The following is a 23,123-nucleotide window of genomic DNA, read 5'->3' on the forward strand; positions in this document are numbered from 1 at the left end:
AGATAACATTTGGCAACATCTTGACATCGCAGACCCAAAGTGCCACAGATGATGCCATCCAGGAGGTGCATAGATACTTAGCAGAAGGTCCCAGGATCCTATGATATACTGGAAAAACCAAAAGACAGTCTGTCCAAACATCTTCTTCCTTTCATTACAATTTCTCTGCACTCCAGCATCATCTGTGCTGTAGGAGCGGGTGTTTTCTACAGCTGGAGAAGTGATATCAAAAAAGTGTAACAGACTCTATATCAAAACGTTGAAACAACTTATTTTTGAATAAAAATTTGTTAAAAAAAAAGCCAGTCCACAAGCATCCTCATTCATAACATGTTCAATTAGAAGTTATTACATTATGATACAGGTTCACATCATTTCTAAAAAAAAAAAAAAAAAAAAATCAAAGATATTATAAATTTAATGAAAATATAAAATAATAGTTCACAATGAATGTAGGAGTCCTTGGGTACTTCTTATGGTTTGGCAAGCTGCTTTACAGATCAATGCTAATATAGAGTAAAGTGACATGTGCTCTCATGAGTGCAGATCGATATTGCACTGGGCCAAAATAAGGCGCCCACATCCTCCCAAATTTATGATGAATGTAATTTAGTGTATTTCAGGATTTAACTGATTAGCTGTACAGTCATGGCCAAAAGTATTGAGAATGACACAAATATTATATTTTCACATGATCTGCTGCCCTCTGGTTTTCATGTGTGTATGTCAGATGTTGTCATCACATACGTACAGAAATACAATTGCAATCATGAGTAACAAAAGCTTTTAATGACAGAATGAGTTAATGCAGCAAGTGAATACTTGCAGTGTTGACCCCTCTTCTTCAGGACCTCTGCAATTCTTCCTGGCATGCTCTCAATCAACTTCTGGACCAAATCCTGACTGATGGCAGTCCATTCTTGCACAATCAATGCTTGCATTTTGTCAGAATTCCTAGGTTTTCGTTTTTTCCACCCGTCTCTTGATGATTGACCACAAGTTTTCAACGGGATTAAGATCAGGGGAGTTTCCAGGCCATGGACCCAAAATCTCTGTTTTGTTCCCTGAGCCAGTTAGATATCACCTTTGCTTTATGGCAAGGTGCTCCATCATGCTGGAAAAGGCATTGTTCATCACCAAACTGCTCCTGGATGGTTGGAAGAAGTTGCTCTCGGAGGACATTCTGGTACCATTCTTTATTCATGGCTGTGTTTTTAGGTAAGACTGTGAGAGAGCCCACTCCCTTGGCTGAGAAGCAACCCCACACATAAATGGTTTCAGGATGCTTTACAGTCGGCATGAGACAAGACTGGTGGTAGCGCTCACCTCGTCTTCTCGGAACAAGCTGTTTTCCAGATGTCCCAAACAATCGAGAAGGGGAATCATCAGAGAAAATTACTTTACCCCAGTCCTCAGCAGTCCACTCCCTGTACCTTTTGCAGAATATCAGTCTGTCCCTGATGTTTTTCCTGGAGAGAAGTGGCTTCTTTGCTGCCCTCCTTGAAACCAGGCCTTGCTCCAAGTGTCTCCGCCTCACAGTGCATGCAGATGCACTCACACCTGCCTGCTGCCATTCCTGAGCAAGCTCTGTACTGCTGGTAGCCCGATCCCGCAGCTGAAACACTTTTAAGAGACGGTCCTGGCGCTTGCTGGTCTTTCTGGGGCGCCCTGGAGCCTTTTTGGCAACAATGGAACCTCTCTCCTTGAAGTTCTTGATGATGCGATAGATTGTTGACTGAGGTGCAATCTTTCTAGCTGCGATTCTCTTTCCTGTTAGGCCATTTTTGTGCAGTGCAATGATGACTGCACGTGTATCTTTAGAGATGACCATGGCTCACAAAAGAGAAACAATGATGTCAAGCACCAGCCTCTTTTTAAAGTGTCCAGTGGTGTCATTCTTACTTAATTATGACAGATTGATCTCCAGCCCTGTCCTCATCACCACCCCACCTGTGTTAATGGAGCAATCACTGAAACAATGTTAGCTAACATCGTTTCAATGACGTTAAAATGTGTTTTGAGGGATAAAGTTAATTTTCCAGGCAAATGTTGACTTTGCAATTAATTGCTGTTACGCTGATCACTCTTTATAACATTCTGGAGTATATGCAAATTGCCGTTATAAAAACTGAAGCAGTAGACTTTGTAAATATTAACATTTGAATCATTCCCAATACTTTTGGCCATGACTGTACAAAAGTACTGTACAGTATGTAAAAGTCATGTGTAATGTTGCTATCTAGTGGCAAGGTAACACTGTACAGTTAGCTATCTAACTTTTATTTATTAGTATTTTACCAATTGAACGGCTCATCTTAGCATTCATCATGATTTTTCTTCAAAGAGTTTAAAAGGGTGTTGGATATTTAATACTTTGTATTTCTTCTGAGGGCGTATGTCTCGTTTTTCTGCAAGTGTTTTAAATTTAGGTCTGCCTCTTCTCATTTGAGTGTCTCACTAAATTTCATTATGGTTACATACCAACAATAAAGATTCTTGAAAAATTAATTTAGACCCATGCTTCTCTCTCCCATACAGCACCTTCACTCCGACTTTGTCAGCAAATTAAAACTTGAAGTTTAATCAACTAATTACCAACAAAATGAAATTGTATTCCGATTGAGAGTTTATGATCCATAATCTGATCAGCGTCCAGATAAACACTTGTTCCGATTAACTCATGAATGTACTGCGCAGATATGTGGAGGATGGGGCCGCAGCGCTGTGCATCACAGAACATTTTGGGATGATCAGAATTTCCTCCCGCTCTCTCAACAGCAACAGCAGGAGTTCTCAACCACTCTCCGAACCTGGTGCTGGTCCATTCTATGCTCTCAGAACAGTCAGAACCAACACACCCCCGAGTTTGTTGTTCCCCCACATGTAGTACAAAACATCAGCAGTTGTTTTTTGGAAATTCAACAATTCTGCTAATGTCAGAGTTCCTACTTTAAATAAAGCTTGGTGCAAGTAAACACATGTCATGATCAGATTATTTGATTTTCAGCCCATATAAAAAGTGCATTTGGAATACTTTCTTTCCTTTTAATCTGATAAGGGAATCTTGCGCATGTAAACAAGCTCCCGTCATCATCCACCTAACAAGCTAACAGCCGCATTAGAAGAACGATTAGGCTGACGTTCGGGCGCCCCCCCGAAGTACGACTTCTGACGCACATGTCTTTGCTCACTGCCTGCAAGCCAAGTGCTTTCGGCGTTTCCTCACTTTGAAACAGAACAAACGTCAGATATTGTAAAAACATACCCTGCTCAGTGTTTCCCGCAGGAATTTGCTTAGGCGAGGCGGCGAGTTGGGGGGGGGGGGGTTGTTTGGGGGGGTGGAGAGACAAGTTCTGCGCGGACCGACTCGCGGAGCGGGGGGTTGGGGCGAGGAGGAGGAGGAGGAGCGGACCGACTCTCGGAGCGGGGGGAGGAGACGACAAGTTTTGCGCGCGGGAGGGGGTGTCCATGTGTTTTTTCCCTGCCATTCACGCACGCGCGAAAGCAGCAACAAAAAAAACGCGTGTTAACGTCACATTAACATGCAACAAGCATGAGTTCGTTTTTTTTTTTTTTGGAACGTTGGCAAGGCGGCCGCCTCGCCAAGATAGCGCTGCAGGAAACCCTGCTGCTGTTGAGCTCCCTTTCCCCTCATGAATCCCTCCATGATGTTTCAGCTCCTAGATCATCACTGTGATGCTCTTGTGCCATGTCAAATCTTACGTAGATTTTTGTCAAGCGTGACATGCTCCCTGTCTTTTGAGGACGAGTTGTGTTCTCCGTGTCATCATTAGTAGAAATTTACCACAAAAAAAACATATTTGAAATTGCCGCCTCCACTCTGTGCCCGCCTAGCTTCGTTTACATCGCTCTGCAGCGCATCCTGCATTGACGACTGCCTGCAGGTGAGGTAAATGGCTCCGCGACATGCCGAGTGACACATTAATCGCACGGCACAACGAATCAATGATGAAATTCGTTGTAAACGCTTTTAATTGTCAATTTTAGCGATTAGTTGCTCAGGCCTTTAATGTAATACAGAGTCATGCCTGTGGAGAAGTCTGTTATTTTGGTTGATACAATTACAAATAAGATAAGATGCTTTTATTTGTCATTACACATACAAGGTATATCAAAATATTTGTAGATCAGAAGGGTGGGAGAGCCTGCAATGTTGCGACTGAGAGCACTGCCGCTAATGGTTTTAGTGGTAGGGGAAACTGGAGCGCCCGGAGGAAACCTATGCAGACATGGGGAGAACATGCAAACTCCACGCAGAAAGGCCCCTGCCGAGCCCAGAACTCGAACCCAGGACCCTCCTGCTGTGGGGCAAGAATGCTAACCGCTATTCCACCTTTCCGCACGCGAGCATATAGTGTGACTTTTGCTGCTGCAAAGTTCAGTGCCAGCAAATCCCTGTCTAGGTTCAGTCTGTTTGTTTAGATATTTTCCTGCTTCTTTTCAGGGGGATGGGCCAATGTCAAAGACAAAAAACATTATTTGTTGGAATACATTTGTTTACTTTGATTTCGGAATAAATTTTTTTGAAAGGATAACCTAGGATCTGTCACTCTTTGTATGTAAGCAGGATTGTTATCTGTAGTGCATGAACCTGTAGGGCATGAACACATCAGTGCTAATCTATAGCTGGCCTTGGTGAAATGGCACAATGGAAGAAGGTTGAAAAACCCCATGGTCATCCATGTCAAATACTCAATCTCAATATGAGGTACCACTGTGAAAATCATTTTCTGTTAAGAAGGCAAATTATCAATGTGAATAAGCCCATAAAGGTGAATCTATGCAAGGTAACTGAAAGGTGGCCCAGCTATTTACCAGCATCTCTGTCCACTGTCTGATATGTTTGTTTATGTCACCCAAACACTGCTGAGAAAAGCTGAATCTTATTCTGTAGTACATCAAATACTTTGGTCAATGTCTGTGGATGGGTCCTGTTAAAATTTAGCTTGATTAAGCCAGTTAGTTTCAACACAAAAGTTCACATTCGGTCTAGAACAGCCGGTCCAATTTGATTTTGTTTAACTGTGATCCAGCTCAGTTAGTAAAAAGTTGTCTAATCAAGGCAGCGCTATCCAGTGGCTGTTCCAGAGCAGATTTTTCTAAATGTTTTGGGCATGTCCTTGCTTCCTCCAACATGCCTGGTTGAAATTATGGATTTGGCTACTAAATATTGTATAATGGCAACCCTCGAACACTCTGGTGGACACCAGTGGTGAGGGAAGCCGTCAAGCTGAAGAAGGGGTCCTACCGGGCTTTTTTGGCCTGTGGGACTCCGGAAGCAGCTGATGTGTACCGGCAGTCGAAGTGCCAGGCGGCTCGGCTGGTCGCCGAGGCAAAAACTCTGGCGTGGGAAGAGTTCGGAGAGGCCATGGAGAAAAATTCTGGTCCACTATCCGGCGTCTCAGGAGGGGGAAGCAGTGCAGTACCAACACTGTTTATAGTGGGGGTGGTGTGCTGCTGACCTGGACTCGGAACGTCGTGCTTCGGTGGGCGGAATACTTCGAAGACCTCCTTAATCTCACCAAGACGTCTTCCATTGCAGAAGCAGAGCCTGAGGACTCTGGGTCGGGTTCTTCCATCTCTGGTGCTGAGGTTGCCGAGTTTGTTAAAAAGCTCCTTGGTGGCAAGGCCCCGGGGGTGGATGAGATTCACCCTGAGTACCTTAAGGCTCTGGATGTTGTGGGGCTGTGTTGGTTAACGCGGTTCTGCAGCATTGCATGGACATCGGGGGCAGTTCCCCTGGATTGGCAGACTGGGGGGGTGGTCCCCCTATTTAAAGGTATACTATGCAACCGGGGTTGATTTTCCAGCGAGGCTTCCCCCAGAGGGCGAAAGTAAAAGTGCACTGTCATAAAGATGCTCAGCTGTTCTGGTTTCTCCGTCAAGCCAGGCGCGGTTGTTTTGAGCTTAGCAGACAGGCGAACGCAACGACAAGTAAAAAAAAACAGCAGTACAAACAATGACTAACACAGTGAAAGTATGAACATCAGGGTTTCCCGCAGCGCTATCTTGGCAAGGCGGCAGCCGCGGTAGCGTCTCGCCAACATTAAAAAAATAAATAAATAAATAAAAAATAATAATAATAATAATAATAATAATAAAACTCGATATGCTTGCATGTTTATTTGACGTTAACACGCGGTTCTTTGTTGTTGCTTTAGCGCGTGCATATAGTGAATAGCAGGGCAAAAACACATGGAGATCTCGCCGTAAAGCAAGACCGACTCTCGCGGTCTTGCAAGAGAGTTCTGAACCTGTGTGTGCTGGCCAAGAGCTCTTGCAATTTGGATAGTCGAATCTCGGATTCAGGAAGAGCAGTGTGGTCTTCGTCCTGGCCGTGGAACACTGGATCAGCTCTACACCCTCAGCAGTATCCTGGGGGGTACTCCGGGAGTATGGAGCTGTCAGGTCTCTGTATGACCGGTGTCAGAGTCTGGTCCGCATTGCCGGCAGTAAGTCGGACTCGTTTCCGGTGAGAGTCGGACTCCGCCAAGGTTGCCCTTTGTCACCGATTCTGTTCATAACTTTTACGGACAGGATTTCTAAGCGCACCCAAGTTGTTGAGGGGATCTGTTTGGTGGCCTTAGGATTGCGTTTCTGCTATTCGCGGATGATGTGGTCCTTTTTGCGTCATCAGGGCGTGATCTACAGCTCTCACTGGAGTGGATCGCAGCAGAGTGCGAAGCGGCCGGGTTGAAAATCAGTGCCTCCAAATCCAAGACCATGGTCTTGAACTGGAAAAGGGTACAGTGCCTCCTCCGGGTTGGGGAGGATGTACTGCCCCTAGTGGAGGAGTTCAAGTATCTTGGGGTCTTGTTCACGAATGAGGGGAACATGGAGCGGGAGATTGACAGGCGGATTGGTGCGGCATCTGCTGTGAAGTGTTGAGTGTGTTCCGGGCATGTCCCACCGGGAGGAGGCCCAGTAGAAGACCCAGGTGCTTCACTCCCCTTCCTGAAGGACATTTACACCACCCACCTCACCCGAAAGGCGACCAAAATTGTGAGTGATGCAAGTCACCCCGCCCACAATCTGTTTGACCTACTGCCCTCTGGGAAGAGGTACAGAAGCCTGCGCTCCCGCACCACCATACTCGCCAACAGCTTCATACACCAAGCTGTTAGGATGCTGAACTCTCTCCCCCCTCCACCCTCAGCTACATAACATCCTGGACATTGAACCCACAGATGGCCTCCTTGCATTACTTCACCTGCACACTTGTACACTTTTGAAATTTGTTGTTGTCCTGAAAACACAACACTTCTGCTGCTCTTGCATAACTTGCACCACCATGCCACTTTTTTTTTCCTACTAATGTTAAACAGAACTACCTCAGCCTTTTATTTTATTGGCCTGATTTTGCACTACTATTTTATTGACTGTCTATGTATAATTTAAAAACCAAATTTTGCTGCTTTTATTTCTTCACTGCATGTGCCCTCTTATTTACTTATTTTTTGTTTAAAAAAACAAAATAACATTTTGTTTGAATGTTATGTTTGTCTGTGTACTTAGATTGGTAGAATATGTCTTGTCTTCACCGTGGGATAGTGAGAAACGTAATTTCGATCTCTTTGTATGTCTGGAGCATGTGAAGAAATTGACAATAAAGCTGACTTGACTTGACATGCTGGAGGGACTATGTCTCCAAGCTCGCCTGGGAATGCCTTGGGATTCCTCTGGAGGAGCTGGCCCAAGTGGCTGGGGAGAGTGATGTCTGGGCCTCCCTACTGAAGCTACCACCCCCGCGACCCAACCCCGGATAAGCGGAAGAAAACGGATGGATGGATATCGTATATTGACCCATTGATTTAAAACAAGTGTGCCGAAATGGGGATACACATCTGAACCATGCATGTCTCAATCGGCTGTGGACTAGAAATGGACACCACTGGTCCTGGCTTACTAGTGTAATGCACTCAGACTTCATATGGGTGAAGTACAGGGTGACAGTGGAGGAGCAGAAGCATGCCGAATCTAGTTTAAAACTTCAGCAGAAATCTGTCATCTGAGTAAGGGCTTTGGTACTGACAAATCATCAATACCCTCATTGAAATCACCGTTTTCCAGCTTCAAGTGCTCGATGAAACCAAGTACATGTATATAATAAGAAAATTTATGTAATAACAAATGGTTTTAAAGCACATGTTTTTATGTTTATATTTTCTTATTACAATTATGTGAAATATTTTTTTATGTTTTTTATAAGGGTATAAAGAGAACTGTTATTTACACTACCCCCTTGAGGGGGGTTCTTACTTCTTGAAGGGGCCTAGCCACATATTATGATTTTACAAATTTCTATGCCAGTAGCTCTCTCTGGTTGCCTACAAAGGTTTTTCGATTAAATTATTGTGCCCTGTTGGCTTATTGTATTTTGTGTTTTACACTTTGTAAACTAACTTAGTTAGTAAACAAAGTGCTTTTGTGTGTATTTATCATTACAAGACCATGTAACCGGAAGTTCTATATTGCACATGCGCACAGTGAGTAAATAAGGAGAAGCAGTGGAGCCCACAGACATACAGTTTAATGATATAATGAATGCATGGTTAGTACTGTGAATCTGTTGCAGTTAATTAACTAATTCAATTCCACGCAGTACATGAATGAATCATCTTTTCCAGAATAGCTACACTTAGCCACTCCCAAGATAGCAGTGATGTCGATGCGCAACTCAGCGCTCAACAATATGTCCAAATATATGTATGTGATGCAGCATAGCAAGTCAGCAATGCCCAGTGAAGGTGAGAAAAAGATTAACCCTATCGCTGTAGAACAGGTTGGTCTTGGACCAGGCCAATGAGTAATTTTACTGCTAGGCATTCCAGGGCGGTCTGCTGGCTCTTACAGTAGCTGTGTCAATCTACAAATTTACAGTTACTGCCAGCTAGCAAATGGCATAACAATGTTTATGTCTGCTGATCATGCCATTGCAAGCTTCTTCTCAGGCTCAAACACTATAAGGAAACACGCTTGGTTTATGTTGTTTTATTCAAAGATGAATATACGTTCTATTTGTTTTTTCTTTTTATGCTCAAATTACGTGACTAGGCACGTTTTTAACAGTTACCTGACCTGGAGGTTACATTGGGGAGCTCTGCTAAAAAAATCTCATTTTCAGAATAGCTTTGGAGAGAGCTGTTACTCCTTTTAGGCTGTGTGTAATCTGGTGATGATATTCTCTATTCTTCTCAGGAGCCGTTTGAGGATGGCTTTCCTAATGGTGATGAGCTGACACCGGCTGAAGAGGCTGCTGCTAAAGAGGCTGCAGAGCCCAAAGGAGTGGTCAAGTTTGGCTGGATTAAGGGGGTTCTGGTATGTCACTTTTTCAATTGCTGTTTGCAGTAAATGTTCACTTTTGTATTACCTTCGAGCATCATTAGTAGTCTTTAGAGTTGGTTCACATAAAGTAATTAAAATATATTTAGTTAATTGCCTCTGATAAGATTAATCAAAAAAGTTTAATAGGGTTAAATAAAGAACACCAGTGTTTCCTCTACAATTCAACAAGGAGGGACGGCCCGCCACGCCAACAAAATTGCCCGCCTCCCCAAGAAAGTCACGGCATATAGTAAATTATTATACTGCATATAACGGTGTACATTCACGGTTAGTTTTATTAAGTCGCCTGTCTAAATGGCACCAGATCACATTCTGAGATATTTCTTTCTCTAGGCTCCCCATAATAGGGCGGACATGAATGTGGACAGGTACATGCTCAATTTTATGAGTATGTATGCTGCATCACACTATAAACTGCTCAGCAGGAAGAAGTCTCCAACCAGCTGAGACTCGCAAGCTCCTACAGCATCAGCTTCTCTGCACCATGGACTGACAAGTTTGCGATGGTTGCCTGCTGTGGGAAATGTAGGAACTTGTCACAAGAAATAGCCAATAAGTACGCTCAACTCTGAAGTTTAAGATGTCTGCAGAGAGTCTGCGCGGTGCCTTGTACAATCAAGTGTGCAGTCGCCATTAAAGTCTCTCTTAAGATAGTCGTCGCTCCTTTCCTTTCAGCTTGCTCTCTAGTTTTCCTGCACTACTGAGTGCAGCGCTGTGCCCAGTAGCCACCAGTAGCTTCAGACACTAGCAGTGAGACAGGGAGGAGCCAGAGAGGCTTGTCTTTCAAGATAAAGTAAATTTTAACATTTCATGATATTTAAATTAGTTTTAAATGTTGATTATGATTAGAATAAGTGTGGGTGGCTTTTACTTTGGTGTGGCGGTGCGCCACGATCAAATACATGTAGCGGCAATTCTGGGAATAACGCAACATAGACCATCTCGATATAAATGATATAGTCTCATATATTTTTTTTCTCGATATTTTTCAAATGTTGATATTTTGCAAAGCCCTAACAGAGCCTCATTGTAATAGAATTAAAATTGAATAAAGTTACACTCAAAAATATTATGAACCCTGGCAGATCTAGATTTTAAAGAGATTTTCATTAAATCACGAACTAGGAAGGTAAGATGGCAGGTAGCCTTCAAAGTATAACCCTGTAAAAATTTACACGATAGAGACAGATACACAAAAAAGAGGCAGAAAGATGGATAAATAAGAGAAAGATTAAAAGACACAGAAAATGGCTGCTCCTATAAAGCTGTCGTCTGTGACAGAATTTCTAGGGGAAACACTGAACATCAATATATTTTTTCAAACCTGTTTGGTTTCCCATTCACTGAGCACTTGGAGCCACCTCATTATCTTACCAAGAGATGTCACTTCCAGGATGTCAAGTTGTAGAGATATGAATTTGATATACATGTAGATCACGCCAAATCATGAAAAGTCCCTTGGAGGTATGTCCTAAAAGCAACAGGTAGTCGGCCATTTTGGGTCAATAGGTAATGTTTTGCCATTTTTGACATTTACACCTGTTATACTTTAACAAACTCCTCCTAGGTATTCAAATTTGCTTGGTATGGAGTTAAGGTATGGGGGATTATAAGTTATCAAAATGGTGAGTTTTTGAAAATGTCTGGGGTTGTGGCCTTGGTCTGAACTTGACCTGCTCACCAAAACATTCGAAATGCTTTAATTCTCACTTATAACGGTCCAATTGAACAATTCTTGGTATGATTGATCAAAATCTGAAATCATCAAAGCCACGCTCCCTCGGAAGAGGAAGTCACTTTTTTTTGCTTTGAAATGTGCTTCTCTGACCCCCTTGACCTAATAAACTTGAAAATGTTTCAAAAGACAAATAACATGGAGCACAGACAGTTTTTGCAGGAGGGTGTGGTCGTGGCAGCACGACGTAGTACAGCATCACACCAAGACCATACATTGGCTCTAATTTCCAGATTTTTCGTCTGATCTGCAAAGTTGATATGATCAATCTTAGATATGTAGTGAAAGGTTTGGTGGGTGTGACCTAATTCCTCCACAGTGTCCCCTAGCACCACTAAAAGAATCAGCACCAAACTATGCTTTAACTTAAGGATTATTAAATTGGGCTACACATATGTAACTTCCCAGAACCTGCAAAAAATTCTGTTGAAGCAATGCTCCAAGCCCAACAGGGAGTTGCCCATTTTTTTTATCAAAGCTGCCATTTTATCTTTTTTATTCATGTCGTATCTGATCAAACTCCTCCTAGAACTTTTCACTTAAGATATACAAAGTGATTTTTTTAAATCTCTACGGCATTGGGGATCAAACGTTATCAAAATTATCTTTTTGCCTGAAAGCATGTCGGTGTGGCCAGCCTCAAAATCTAACTTCTCGCCATAAAAGACAGAACTGTAAGGACCTCCACACAAAAGTCCCACCAGCTTCCAACTTTCTGCGAGTCATCTCACATATAAGTACACACTGCATTCATCTCTACATTTGATCCCAACACTTGAGCCCCACCCACTTAGAACAGGAAGTTAGCAGTTTTACTGGTGGGTGCCCTCATTGTGATCCAATAAAGCAGGGGTTCCCAAAGTGGGGGTATGGACCCTCAGGGGGTTGGAAGAGACTACGTGGGGGTTGCAACATAATCCACTCTGTGAAATACTCTCCAAATTTTTGGCTTTAGAATGTTAGAGCATATCAAAGTTTAAAACAGAAAATGTATGCTTTTCAGTGTGGAAAATTATAATTTCTTTCCATAGAAATAATTTTCTTGGATGTTCTCTTTTGACATCAGAGAACATCCAAGTTTTTTTCTCACAAATACATGAAATTGATCTCAAAACTTCAGGGTTTTTTTTTGTGGAAATGTACCTCCTCATGGCCAAGAATTACTTTTCTTTAATCTACAATGGCAACAATCCAAACGTTTTATTATTATTAGGAGATTAAAACCGTAATCCTAGGAGAATAAAATCATATTACCTGAACAATGTTGTAATATTTGGAGAATAAGTGACAGTCGTTTGCACAATAGTTTCAAAGTCCTGATACTGCTAAGAACTTAATGCTGAGGTGCTAAAAAGATTTAGTATTTCCTTATTCTCAAGTGGTGATGTAATTTTAGCTTCGCTCTCTTACAATCAGAATAATAGGTGTTTTTACGAATGGCCTGTGTTAGTCTAGAAGTTTAAAACTTTGTTGCTTTTGGAGACATTTCTCCAAAAGCAACAGAAAAAGGCTGGATTAAAGTTTGGAAATGCATTTGGTTAAACTATAATTAAGGTCTTTGGACATATTTGTCATAGTATATTTGAGGGAGCTTGCCAGTCCCCACAGGACGCCAGCATTCAAGTGTCCTCCTCCAACGCTTTGTGTGAACCATCCTTTGAGCAGGAAAGTCGGCTACATAATACTAGTGGAAGAATTTTAAGGTCTTTATTTTTAGCAGCAACAAGTTGGCGAAAGTTTATTTCCAAAAACTTTGCCAATCTTTGAGTGAAACTAATTATTCCCCTGCAGGTACGCTGCATGTTGAACATTTGGGGAGTGATGCTCTTTATCCGCATGACATGGATTGTTGGCCAGGCTGGAATTGGTAAGTTGGCAAGTCTCATGTTCAATTATGTAAAAAAAACTACAGTTTGCAATTCTGTTTGCTTCTAAGGTAAAAGTGTGTGTGTGTGTGTGTGTGTGTGTGTGTGGGGGGGGGGGGGGGGGCTTCGAGCTGAGCGAGAAAATTTTTTGCTCATTTTATTAGTGAAGTGAGTAATTTGATGGAAAGGGAGGACCAGAAAAGGTTGTCATTTTTTTCTGAGCTCGGGGTTAGGTTTAGGACTAGGGTGTCAATTAGGTTTAGGGTCAAGGCACAGCCCTTACTGTGTACATTAAACAAGGGTGTGTGTGGTGTAACAAGGTTCTTGCGTTACAGGATGAAAAGTTGATGTAGTGCCACTTGTTCCTTTTCAGAATGGAAAATCTACTGTTTACAGCATGACAGTCTAGTGCAGCAGAATGAAAAGCAGACGGACATGTGTTGTTCCATCTGTTGGGACAGACAAAAATTTGAGTCATGTTCAGTTTAGAACAGAATATTAATTGTAACAATGAAGTTAAATGTGAAAAATGGAAGATAATTTAAAAACATTGGTATTTGAAGATATTTTGGGTTTGCTCCTGGGAGAAGTTTTGACTTTAGGACCCAAAATCTTTAACACTAGAGTCAGAAGTTTTCTCTCACTATAAATGTCCAACACTGCCAACACTTTCATGTTTCACCTCATTTATATCTCATCTTTGTATATAGTGTTTATTTGTTCTAAATTTATTTTAGATGATGGTGTTTATTTTTTATATTTTTTGCTAATCTTTTTTTTTTTCATTTCCTTTGATGTATCTTCCTAGATGTGCATCTTTTACTTGGTCTCCTGCTATGGCAATTCAATATCCTCCTGGGGGGGATCAATAAAGTCTGTCTTTAGGCAGAAATGAGGACAAATTAATGACTTTTCCATAGGTTACTGGTATAAAAAGACCATGTGTTGTTTTTTTATAGAATTTTTTTTATTATTGTCTGAGGATTAAAGTGGTAATTCATGACTTACTTTTAGATGAGTTCACTTATCTGGTTCTGGCTTCAGGAGATCTATTTTTCCTTCCTTCTTGGCCTAAAGAGGAACGCACGTTGGCACTTTTGACACCCTATTAGAAGCACAATGCTAAGATGCACTGAGGAAAAATGACTAGAATCCTTGGATAGTTTTATTTGAAGTTCTGAATAGAAGAGGTCCAATAAGCATGGGAGGCCACCCACCACCTGTACCCAATCTGGATTCTTTCTACAGAAAAGAGAGGGATGTTTTTATCTGACGGTGGTAATGTGTGTTGCCAGGCTTTACGCATTCAAATGTGTCTTTATCACTGAAGTTGGAGACCTGGCTACCAGAAGATATTGGAAAAATTCTAAGAAAACTGCCCTAGATACAGATTGTTTGCCTGTAGACAGTCAATTCACAAGCTGACAACCATCACACCACCCCGCAATTTGGAATTTTCCTTTTTGACATGAAAAATGGCCACCAAGTGACACAAGGGACATTTGATTATGGGGGCCAATCTTCATACCATAACACTTCCTATAGCCCTGAGTTAAACTGTCAGCGTGAGACAAATCCTTTTGTTTTCTTTTGCAGCTCTTGCCTGTGTGATTGTAGGCATGGCCACTGTTGTGACAACCATCACCGGCCTCTCCACGTCCGCCATAGCCACCAATGGATTTGTTCGTGGAGGTATTTCTGACTTTGTTTTTTGGAATGATGAGTAACAGCCTGTCTTTGTAGAATGTCACAAAGAGGCAGGAAGCAGCCCTGACCAGTGTTATCTAGTTCAAACTGTGGAGCTTTATGGCTGCATGTGGCTATATATAACCGTAGCCAGCGGCCAATCATATTATACTATTGTGCTCAGGTTTATTTTGAGTCAGTTAAGAGGGGTGAACACACATCTCTGATATCCATGTGATGGGAAGTTCAACAAGTCTGAAGATCAAAATATGTGTCAAAGATTTAACCAAGTGAAAGCTCAGGTTCCAACACCTTAGTCAAAGACTAAATAAGAACCTCTGAACAAAACCTTAATCAAGTACAAAGATTCATCCATTTTAAGAGATCTTTTTTTCAGGGGCCAAAGGAGTATCCACCATAAGGTATCACATGGCATTCTCCTTTTTGTGACCTAAGTCCTCCATCTTCTGCAGAACACAATTATTGCCTGTTCAAGCAGTGTCTACTAAAACCCAAACTTACTCCTAATATGAGTGGAGCTGAGGAATGTTTAGTCACTTTCACTAAAAGAAATGCAGCAAGAGGAGAAATGTCAGAGCAGATGATATGCAGAGTTGTTGCACCCACTTAAAAGCAGAAATGAAGTGTTTTAAAAACTAGAACCCCTAAACATGCTTATTATTATAAAAGGTGCAAATTGAAAAACTATCCTCCTATCTTGATTTTAATTACGACATTAGCAAAAACTCTTCCGGTGCGTACGGCATCTTCTGTGACCACTGACTGTGTGACGTTACTTGAGCCATTTAGCCGGTTAGCAAACAGACATCACACAGAGTTTGGAGACAAACAACAGATTTGCACAAAGCAAGTTTAGAGACAGAGGAGACGTACTTTGAAGTGATAAATAAACAATAAAACTCAGCATTTGGTTATGGAGCGTGTCATCTTGTAAGCTATAACAGTCACCATAGTGAAGTCAGCTTTAGGCTGGATATTTGCGTTCTGAAACCAGAAGACACGCTGAATCCATGGAGCACAGTATGGTTGAATACCCACTACTCCCACAAAATCCTCTGCCTCTTTTTCGGATTCAAAGAAGGTTTCTTATTCCGTTAACCAACTAGAAAGTACAGCATTCTTGGTCCTCCATCATTGTGTCGTTGCTCGCTGTGACTCTATACGTCACACACCCACCCACAAAAAAAACAACACATCGGCAGTTACTGACAAAAATGCTAAAAACAAGTTATTCAAGTTTGAGGTTGGAAGAATCGGTCCCTTGAATGTTTTGTGGAAGTGCCTCTCTAAATAATATTCCTGCTATGTCAATATTTATAGATTTGATTTCAGTTCACCTTAAACTGCAAGCAGCGATTTTTAGATGACTGATTACAAAGTTGGCAGTATGAATAGATAGTTGTGTGGTGGGTTCTGCTCCAGCTGTGTTGCTGTTGAACACTTTAACTCAAATATACAGACATCCTTTTAAACTTGTATGGCAGTGGGCATCAGAGATACAGTAAACTACCTTACCATTCATTCTCCAACCAGGACTCTTTGTAATGTTAAGTTCTGTTGAAGCTCCTAGGTGGAACTCAGTGCCATACACAGCAAGCTCAGGCAGGCAGCCTATGTACAGTGTGACATATGATCCTGGTACGGAAATAGCTCTCGTATGACATTTCTTTCCAGTTTGCGTGATCAGAGTGTTCTAAAACACATTGCTCTCTGTGGTAGCCTGGTTACTCATGCAATACTTTAAGTGTTTGATGATCACAAAATAGACTGGGGCAGTTTGGACCGTGTATACCTGGGGTCCCCACAGGGCGGAGCACAGTTAGGATCCTGACCTAAATAAAGTTGACCTAAATAAAGATGTAATGGATTTTCTTGTGCCGTGTGATTTATTTATTTATTTGTTTATTTTTTTATTGACAGTAATCCATGTTAAGGTGTAGACATGTTTTAAGGTATACAGCCCAGTATTACAGCAGGAACCCACAAACACATCTTGGCAACATCTTTTCCATAAGCACCCTTTGTTCTTCCTACAGGAGGAGCATACTACTTGATCTCGAGGAGTTTAGGACCAGAGTTTGGAGGCTCTATCGGCCTGATCTTCGCCTTTGCCAATGCAGTGGCTGTAGCCATGTACGTAGTTGGCTTTGCTGAAACTGTTGTGGAACTTCTCAAAGTAAGTCTTTACATCAGAATCTGATTCTGATTCTGATTTCCATGTCCTATATTGGTTGCAGTAAAAGTGTTCCCATAACTAATTAGCAGATTTGAGTTTAATATGATTTTAATCAGGAATTATTAGTATGTGCATCTTGTGCGTACTGATCATTGCAGTTCTGTCCAACAACTTCTCTGTCAGGGTGTGGATGCGCTCATGACTGATGACATCAATGACATCCGAATCATTGGCACCATCACAGTAATTGTTCTCCTGGGCATCTCTGTGGCAGGAATGGAATGGGAGGCCAAGGTATAATACCTGCCCACTAACATCAACAGTGTTGAAACAAAAAGTTTCAGGAACAGTTTTACAACACTGTTGAAGCAAACTAAACACGTTCTGACACGTATAGAAATCAAGAAATAACTATTTGGTTATTTGTTTTCTTTAGGCCCAGATCTTCTTGCTTGTTGTCCTTATCACAGCCATTGTGAACTACTTTATTGGATCCTTCATTCCCGTAAAATCAAAGGAACCTTTAGGCTTCTTTGGATATGATGGTATGATCAGCCTGTGTTACTCAAAGTTTTTTTTTTTTTTTAACCAGACTAATTATCATTATTACTTTATCATATTCCAAAAATGTCACCGTGGCCTTTAGCTGTAATTTGAACTACTTGTGTTTATTTTCACCTCAGGTGCAATCATGTGGGAGAACATGGGTCCGGACTTTCAAGGGGAGACGTTTTTCTCCGTCTTTGCCATCTTCTTCCCCGCAGCCACTGGTATTCTGGCTGGTGCCAACATTTCTGGAGACCTTGCTGTAAGTCTGCTGTGTTCAACCAAAGTTTAGCTAAAACACATAATACATGAACATAGATGTTTAGCACTCTGCTACTGAACTCAGTCTTTGCAATCACACTGCTGCTTCAGGCTGCAATTATTCACATTAAACTGTATTTCAATTTTATCTTTGGCTTCGGTCCCAAAAGGCATTTAATTAATACTAAATCCTAATTATTAAATTTATTGACCACATTCCACTTTGCAGTTGTCTATGGCGTAAGATAACTGTCAGTAAAAACATATGCATAGTGTTTAAAATTATAAATGTAAGTTGATAAACATAAATAAATTTAAGATTTGTATTTGTTCCTTGTTGTCATCTCATACATTTGTGAGACATCAGATGTTTCCTATGTGAGAATACAAACTTAGAAGATACAAATACAAGTTACAAAGTTAGTACTTTACAACAATACAAATAACAAATTTACGAGTACCAATCTACAACCCCTGATGAAACTGTTATACTCCTTACCAATTGGCAGTGGTAATGAGATGTGACATCAGATGTTTCATCTGTGAGAATACAGCTTTGGTTTTCTTCATCTTTTTCTCGTTTAATGGTGGTGGCAGTAATGCACCTGAAAGTTGTTCACCAACCAACTGGAATGTGTGTAACAGCTTCTTTAGGGGTTGTAGATTTGTACTCATAAACTTGTGATTTGTTCTTATAAATTTGGAATTTTGTAGTCGTAAATTTGTGATTTGTACTTGTATGTATTGTTACAAAGTTGTAACTTGTATTCATAACTTCGAAACACAGATGAAGCATCTGATGAAACATCTGCTGTCACATGTATGAGTCAATAATAAATATATAAAAATCTTAAATTTATTTACATTTATTGACTTACATTTACAAATTCAGACACCTATATTTATGTTATAGGTATCTTACCCCATAGTTATCCTCCTGTTCTGGTTTTAATCTTGCTAGATTGGTTAATATTGTATTGTTTTGTGTGGTGTGTTTCTTGCAGGACCCACAGATGGCTATACCCAAAGGAACCCTTCTTGCAATATTAATAACAGGAATAGTCTACTTGGGGGTTGCAGTTTCAACAGGTAGACCTCTGCCTTGTGTTTGCCTTTAGTTATGCAGTTTACCATTTTCCTTTTGAGGATATTTATGTGCATAATATCTTTCTGACTTCAGGATCTTGCATTGTGAGACATGCCACTGGAAATATAAATGACACAGTCAGTTCTCAGTTTTTGACAAACTGCACTGATGTTTCGTGCAAGTATGGCTTCGACTTCTCTAGCTGTAAGAGCCCCGGAACGAAATGCTTACATGGACTCCATAATGACTTCCAGGTATGAAGCAGCTTTAATAAAACATGAACTATTTGTCTTTTTATGCCAACTCTTAGGGGTATTCTTCAAAGATTCCAAATAGGGAGTGCTTAATTGTGTGGGGTGTGGAAAAAATACTGCGAGTAATAGGTAGCCATGTTCCGGGTGATCTTCAAAGGCTGCCTCTGTAATGGAGAAAATGTGCAATATATTTGGTCCATCCCATTTAAATGACTAAATTACGTGTACTACTGGGTGCTGTGGTAAGTTCTAAGCAATGGCTGCAAGCCAGATACAGTGTCACCCATCTCTCCAGACAACCAGGATACAGAAAACTGTTTTTAATGAATGGAGAACTTTTGCTATTTAACTTTTCCTTTTATTAAAGACTATATTATATTAATGCTATATTAATTGTTATTATAAAGAAATTAAGAAAATGGTTGTTTTGTCAGCAAAAGTTCTGCAAAAACTGTTCAACTACAGAACTACATAACGACAAAACAGAAGACAAAACTATTCTTTTATTTCTACTTTTCTGAGTTTAATAAGAAAATATTGCAGCTTCCAGACCAGATTTACATGAAATTTGGTTTGGAATGAAAACACCCTGTTTATCATTATTCCACCGGTTCGGGTATCGATGACTGACCATGTCAAATGTGACAGGTGAGTAGAGCTTCTCTGGCTCCGTTGACTGCAATCCTCTGGTTGATGAAGGTAGTAATCATAATTATTATTAAAAAAAAACATTAATATATCTGACCAGATTAGACCCCGCCTCTCGCCCATTGATTGCTGGAGATGGGGACCAGCCCCCCGTGACCCTGCACGGATAAGCGAGTATAGAAAATGAATGGATGGAATAGCATTGATAAGTTATGAATGTTATTCCATACTCGCCTATCCATTAACCATAAATGGTCAATGCACCATTTAGGGTTAAATCTGGACGTGTAGAGGGCAGCATTTGAAGCAGAACGTGGTTCGCAAATGTTCAGGTGCAGCTTTGATCCGGTAAAGGGAAAATTGCATGCAGCACATGGTGGTATAAATCAGAATTTATTTGAATCAGAATTTTTTTCCTTATGTACACTTTTACTCTGGATTCTACGCAGTGTTTTGTAAATGAGGCCCCATTAGCTTAGTGATGCTCTGGTCAGGGTGTGGGAGGAAAAACCCAGGACACCATCCATCATATAATGACATTACAGCAAGTTAGACTAGCCTGCAACATCAGAATTGCAGTTACATTTTCTTTTTGACTTTGGATTAAATACTCTGCGGGTTGGTGATTTTGTGTGTGTGTATTTGCAGCTGAACATTTTTTGCACATGCAAAGTGAGGACTTTGATGTAAACAGAGTTCTTTTCTGTGGCCCCTTATTTTTTTCTGGGCGAGGGGTTATGTTTAGGACTCAGGTGTCAATTAGGTTTAGGTCAGGGTTATGTATGTAATGGTTAGGGTTGAGAGTTAGGGTCAGAATTAGGCTTTAGGAGGGTTGAAAATTAACGGAGGTCAATGCAAGGTTCTCAGTAAGTATGTAAAACATGGATGTCTGTGTAACATTGCAATGAAAGATGATTATTATTGATGGGGTCGCAAGAGGAGGTCGTCCTTAACTCTTGCGACTGGTGGGTTGCCAATTCGATCCCCTGCTCCACCTGTATTGCCTGCTGGTGGTGGTCAGAAAGCCAGGTGGCGCTGATCTACGACAGCCTCACTTCTTTCAGTCTGCCCCAGGGCAGCTGTGGCTACTAACAAAGCTTACCACCATCAGGGTGTGAATGTGTGCGTGAATGACTGATTATAGTTTGAAGCGCTTAGGGGTCATTTGACTTGATAAAGCGCTGTACAAGCCAATTACCATTGTATATGCATGTGTAGTATTTGCACACAATCTCACGCTTAGCACATGCAAAAAGCATAATAGATTTGTATACTTTGTGGAACAAAACTTCAGGCAATTTATGTTGCCTTTCTATGTTCATTCAGGTGATGAGCTTGGTTTCAGGTTTCTCGCCAATCATCTCAGCTGGAATCTTCTCTGCGACTTTGTCCTCTGCACTGGCCTCTTTAGTGAGCGCACCCAAAGTTTTCCAAGTAAGACTCAATTCATGCATTCATGTAGCTAATAAAATACAATAATTTCAAGCTGTAGACTCCTCCATACTGCTTCCTTCTATTTGTTAAGATGTAAAATATTTGTTTTTTTGCAGGCTTTATGTAAAGACAACATATACCCTTACATTGGAATATTTGCCAAAGGATATGGCAAGAACAACGAGCCTCTTCGAGGCTACATCCTGACCTTTGGCATCGCTCTGGCCTTCATTCTTATTGGTATGGCTGCACACTTTGCTTATTTTTGCCATTTTAATGCCAACTAATACAGCTAAACACATATATTCAAAAGTTTATGGTAAGCATGCCTGAAGAACAATACCTTAAAAGCCTAAAAGGTTTGTCAAGTCATCACATTTCATTCTCTGAGATGGTTTCCATGTATTGCGTTTAAATGGCTTTTTTTAACTGTTTTTAATTTACCCAATAGATATTTTCGTATCTTTAAACATATATGATACACTTTAAATGTTACTACAACTCATTTCAAGTTTATTTTGGTTTTGAATTGATAAAATAATAAAATGATTGTAATAACTTGATAAGGTACTAAATTGAAGTCATAATGGAGAATTTTATATAATTTGTTATAAGATGTTATTTGTTGTATTTTTTTGGTGTTACAGCTGTTCTCCCTAGAAAAAAGGAAATATTTGTCATAATAAAACAAGTTTTAACAAATAGCTGTTCAGTGATATACCAGACTATAAGGCACTCTAAATATTAATGTGTAATATCACTCCACTCCTGCACGTACACGGCTCTCTCCCAAGAGGGAAAGCCATTCGTCTCTGTTGGGAGGACAGAGTAGTTGGACTACACTGCCCTGTTTCTAACATAAGGCCAAAATAAACACAACTTTTATACTGAATGAACTTACTAGAGTTACTGTTGGCAGCGCATACTCCGGATGTGGGCTGCCTAAAGGTTCCCACATATTTGGCCATACTGTAAGCTTGGCGGACTCCGCGGTGACTCTCCGGACGTTTTATCTTTCATAGTTGAGCTTACTATTGCTATTGTTAATTCTTGTGGGAAATTCCTACAATTCCCACACTTTCCGCCAGTGGGATGAAGTGGCAGAACGGATGTTAAAATGTGTGATTAGCTAGCTCAGCACATAGAGCCGTTTCTTTTCCAGCAGGCTCCCACTGGAGGGTGACACAGGAGTGGATTTTCACTCCTGTCCCATCCCACTCCCACAAAAAAAAAATTTGTGGTCCGTCCCAATCTCGGGCCAGAGTAAAAAATAAAGTCCTACTCCTGGTAAAATTACTTCCCATCCCGCTCCCATTCCGAATGACTCCCGCTCCGGCGCCACTCCCATTCTTGTTGTCTTCATTAAGTTTTCTGGCAATGCATTAAACCTGAATGTCTATGAAGGGTCGGTTAAGTTTCTGTTTAAGCTGTAGTAAAGGCCAGTTAAAGTAAAAGGAATAATCATAAATAAATAATAAAAGTAACAAACAAGGAAACAGACCATGCCTATCTTAGTTGAATAAACAAAATGTACAATGTTTCCTTTTACTAATTCATTAAGTAATTGTTTCACATGAACAATGAAGTTACTTTTATGTTTCAAATTGCTGAAACTAAAGAAAAATGCACCTAGCAAGAGATCTATACTCAATGAAGAAAAAAGTGCATAAAGGCATTACTTTCACAATTTAGATAATGTACCTCAGTGGTTCATAAACTCAGTTTACAAGATGAACAAGATGGCTGCTGGCTAGGAGGAGTGTGTGGATTTGTCCTGCAACAAAGGGAAATCTATTGAATATCTAAAACATAACTCAACATCCAAATGTTGGAGTTCTGCACTTGGACACTCAACTAATGTTTGGACTTGTAGGACCATTTCTGCTATTTTTTTATTAAGATGCACCACCAGATGAACTACTTTTTCTTGAGCAGCAAGTTGTCAAATTCTTCAGTAGCAAAGGGATTTTGCTGGATAGTAAAACCATTGCTGCTTGTTATACAATGCCTCAAAAACCAAATGCAAATTTGGATAAAAAGGAAG

The 23,123-nt window shown here is 40.7% G+C and overlaps 1 protein-coding gene across 2 annotated transcripts in view; it reads left to right on the forward strand.

The window, feature by feature from the left end:
* Positions 1 to 23,123, forward strand: part of LOC105918929 (solute carrier family 12 member 2) — a 130,330-nt gene that overhangs the window by 58,226 nt on the left and 48,981 nt on the right. For both annotated transcript variants that reach the window (XM_012854117.3, XM_021311492.2), the window contains exons 2-12: positions 9,220 to 9,339; positions 12,893 to 12,968; positions 14,563 to 14,658; positions 16,710 to 16,849; positions 17,033 to 17,143; positions 17,286 to 17,394; positions 17,533 to 17,657; positions 18,661 to 18,745; positions 18,837 to 18,997; positions 20,972 to 21,079; positions 21,196 to 21,319. In XM_012854117.3, the coding sequence (XP_012709571.2) occupies positions 9,220 to 9,339; positions 12,893 to 12,968; positions 14,563 to 14,658; positions 16,710 to 16,849; positions 17,033 to 17,143; positions 17,286 to 17,394; positions 17,533 to 17,657; positions 18,661 to 18,745; positions 18,837 to 18,997; positions 20,972 to 21,079; positions 21,196 to 21,319 (1,255 nt within the window). The remainder of the gene's footprint in view (positions 1 to 9,219; positions 9,340 to 12,892; positions 12,969 to 14,562; positions 14,659 to 16,709; positions 16,850 to 17,032; positions 17,144 to 17,285; positions 17,395 to 17,532; positions 17,658 to 18,660; positions 18,746 to 18,836; positions 18,998 to 20,971; positions 21,080 to 21,195; positions 21,320 to 23,123) is intronic.

The sequence above is a fragment of the Fundulus heteroclitus genome, unplaced genomic scaffold (assembly GCF_011125445.2).
Source record: "Fundulus heteroclitus isolate FHET01 unplaced genomic scaffold, MU-UCD_Fhet_4.1 scaffold_107, whole genome shotgun sequence".
In the NCBI taxonomy this organism is placed as follows: domain Eukaryota; kingdom Metazoa; phylum Chordata; class Actinopteri; order Cyprinodontiformes; family Fundulidae; genus Fundulus; species Fundulus heteroclitus.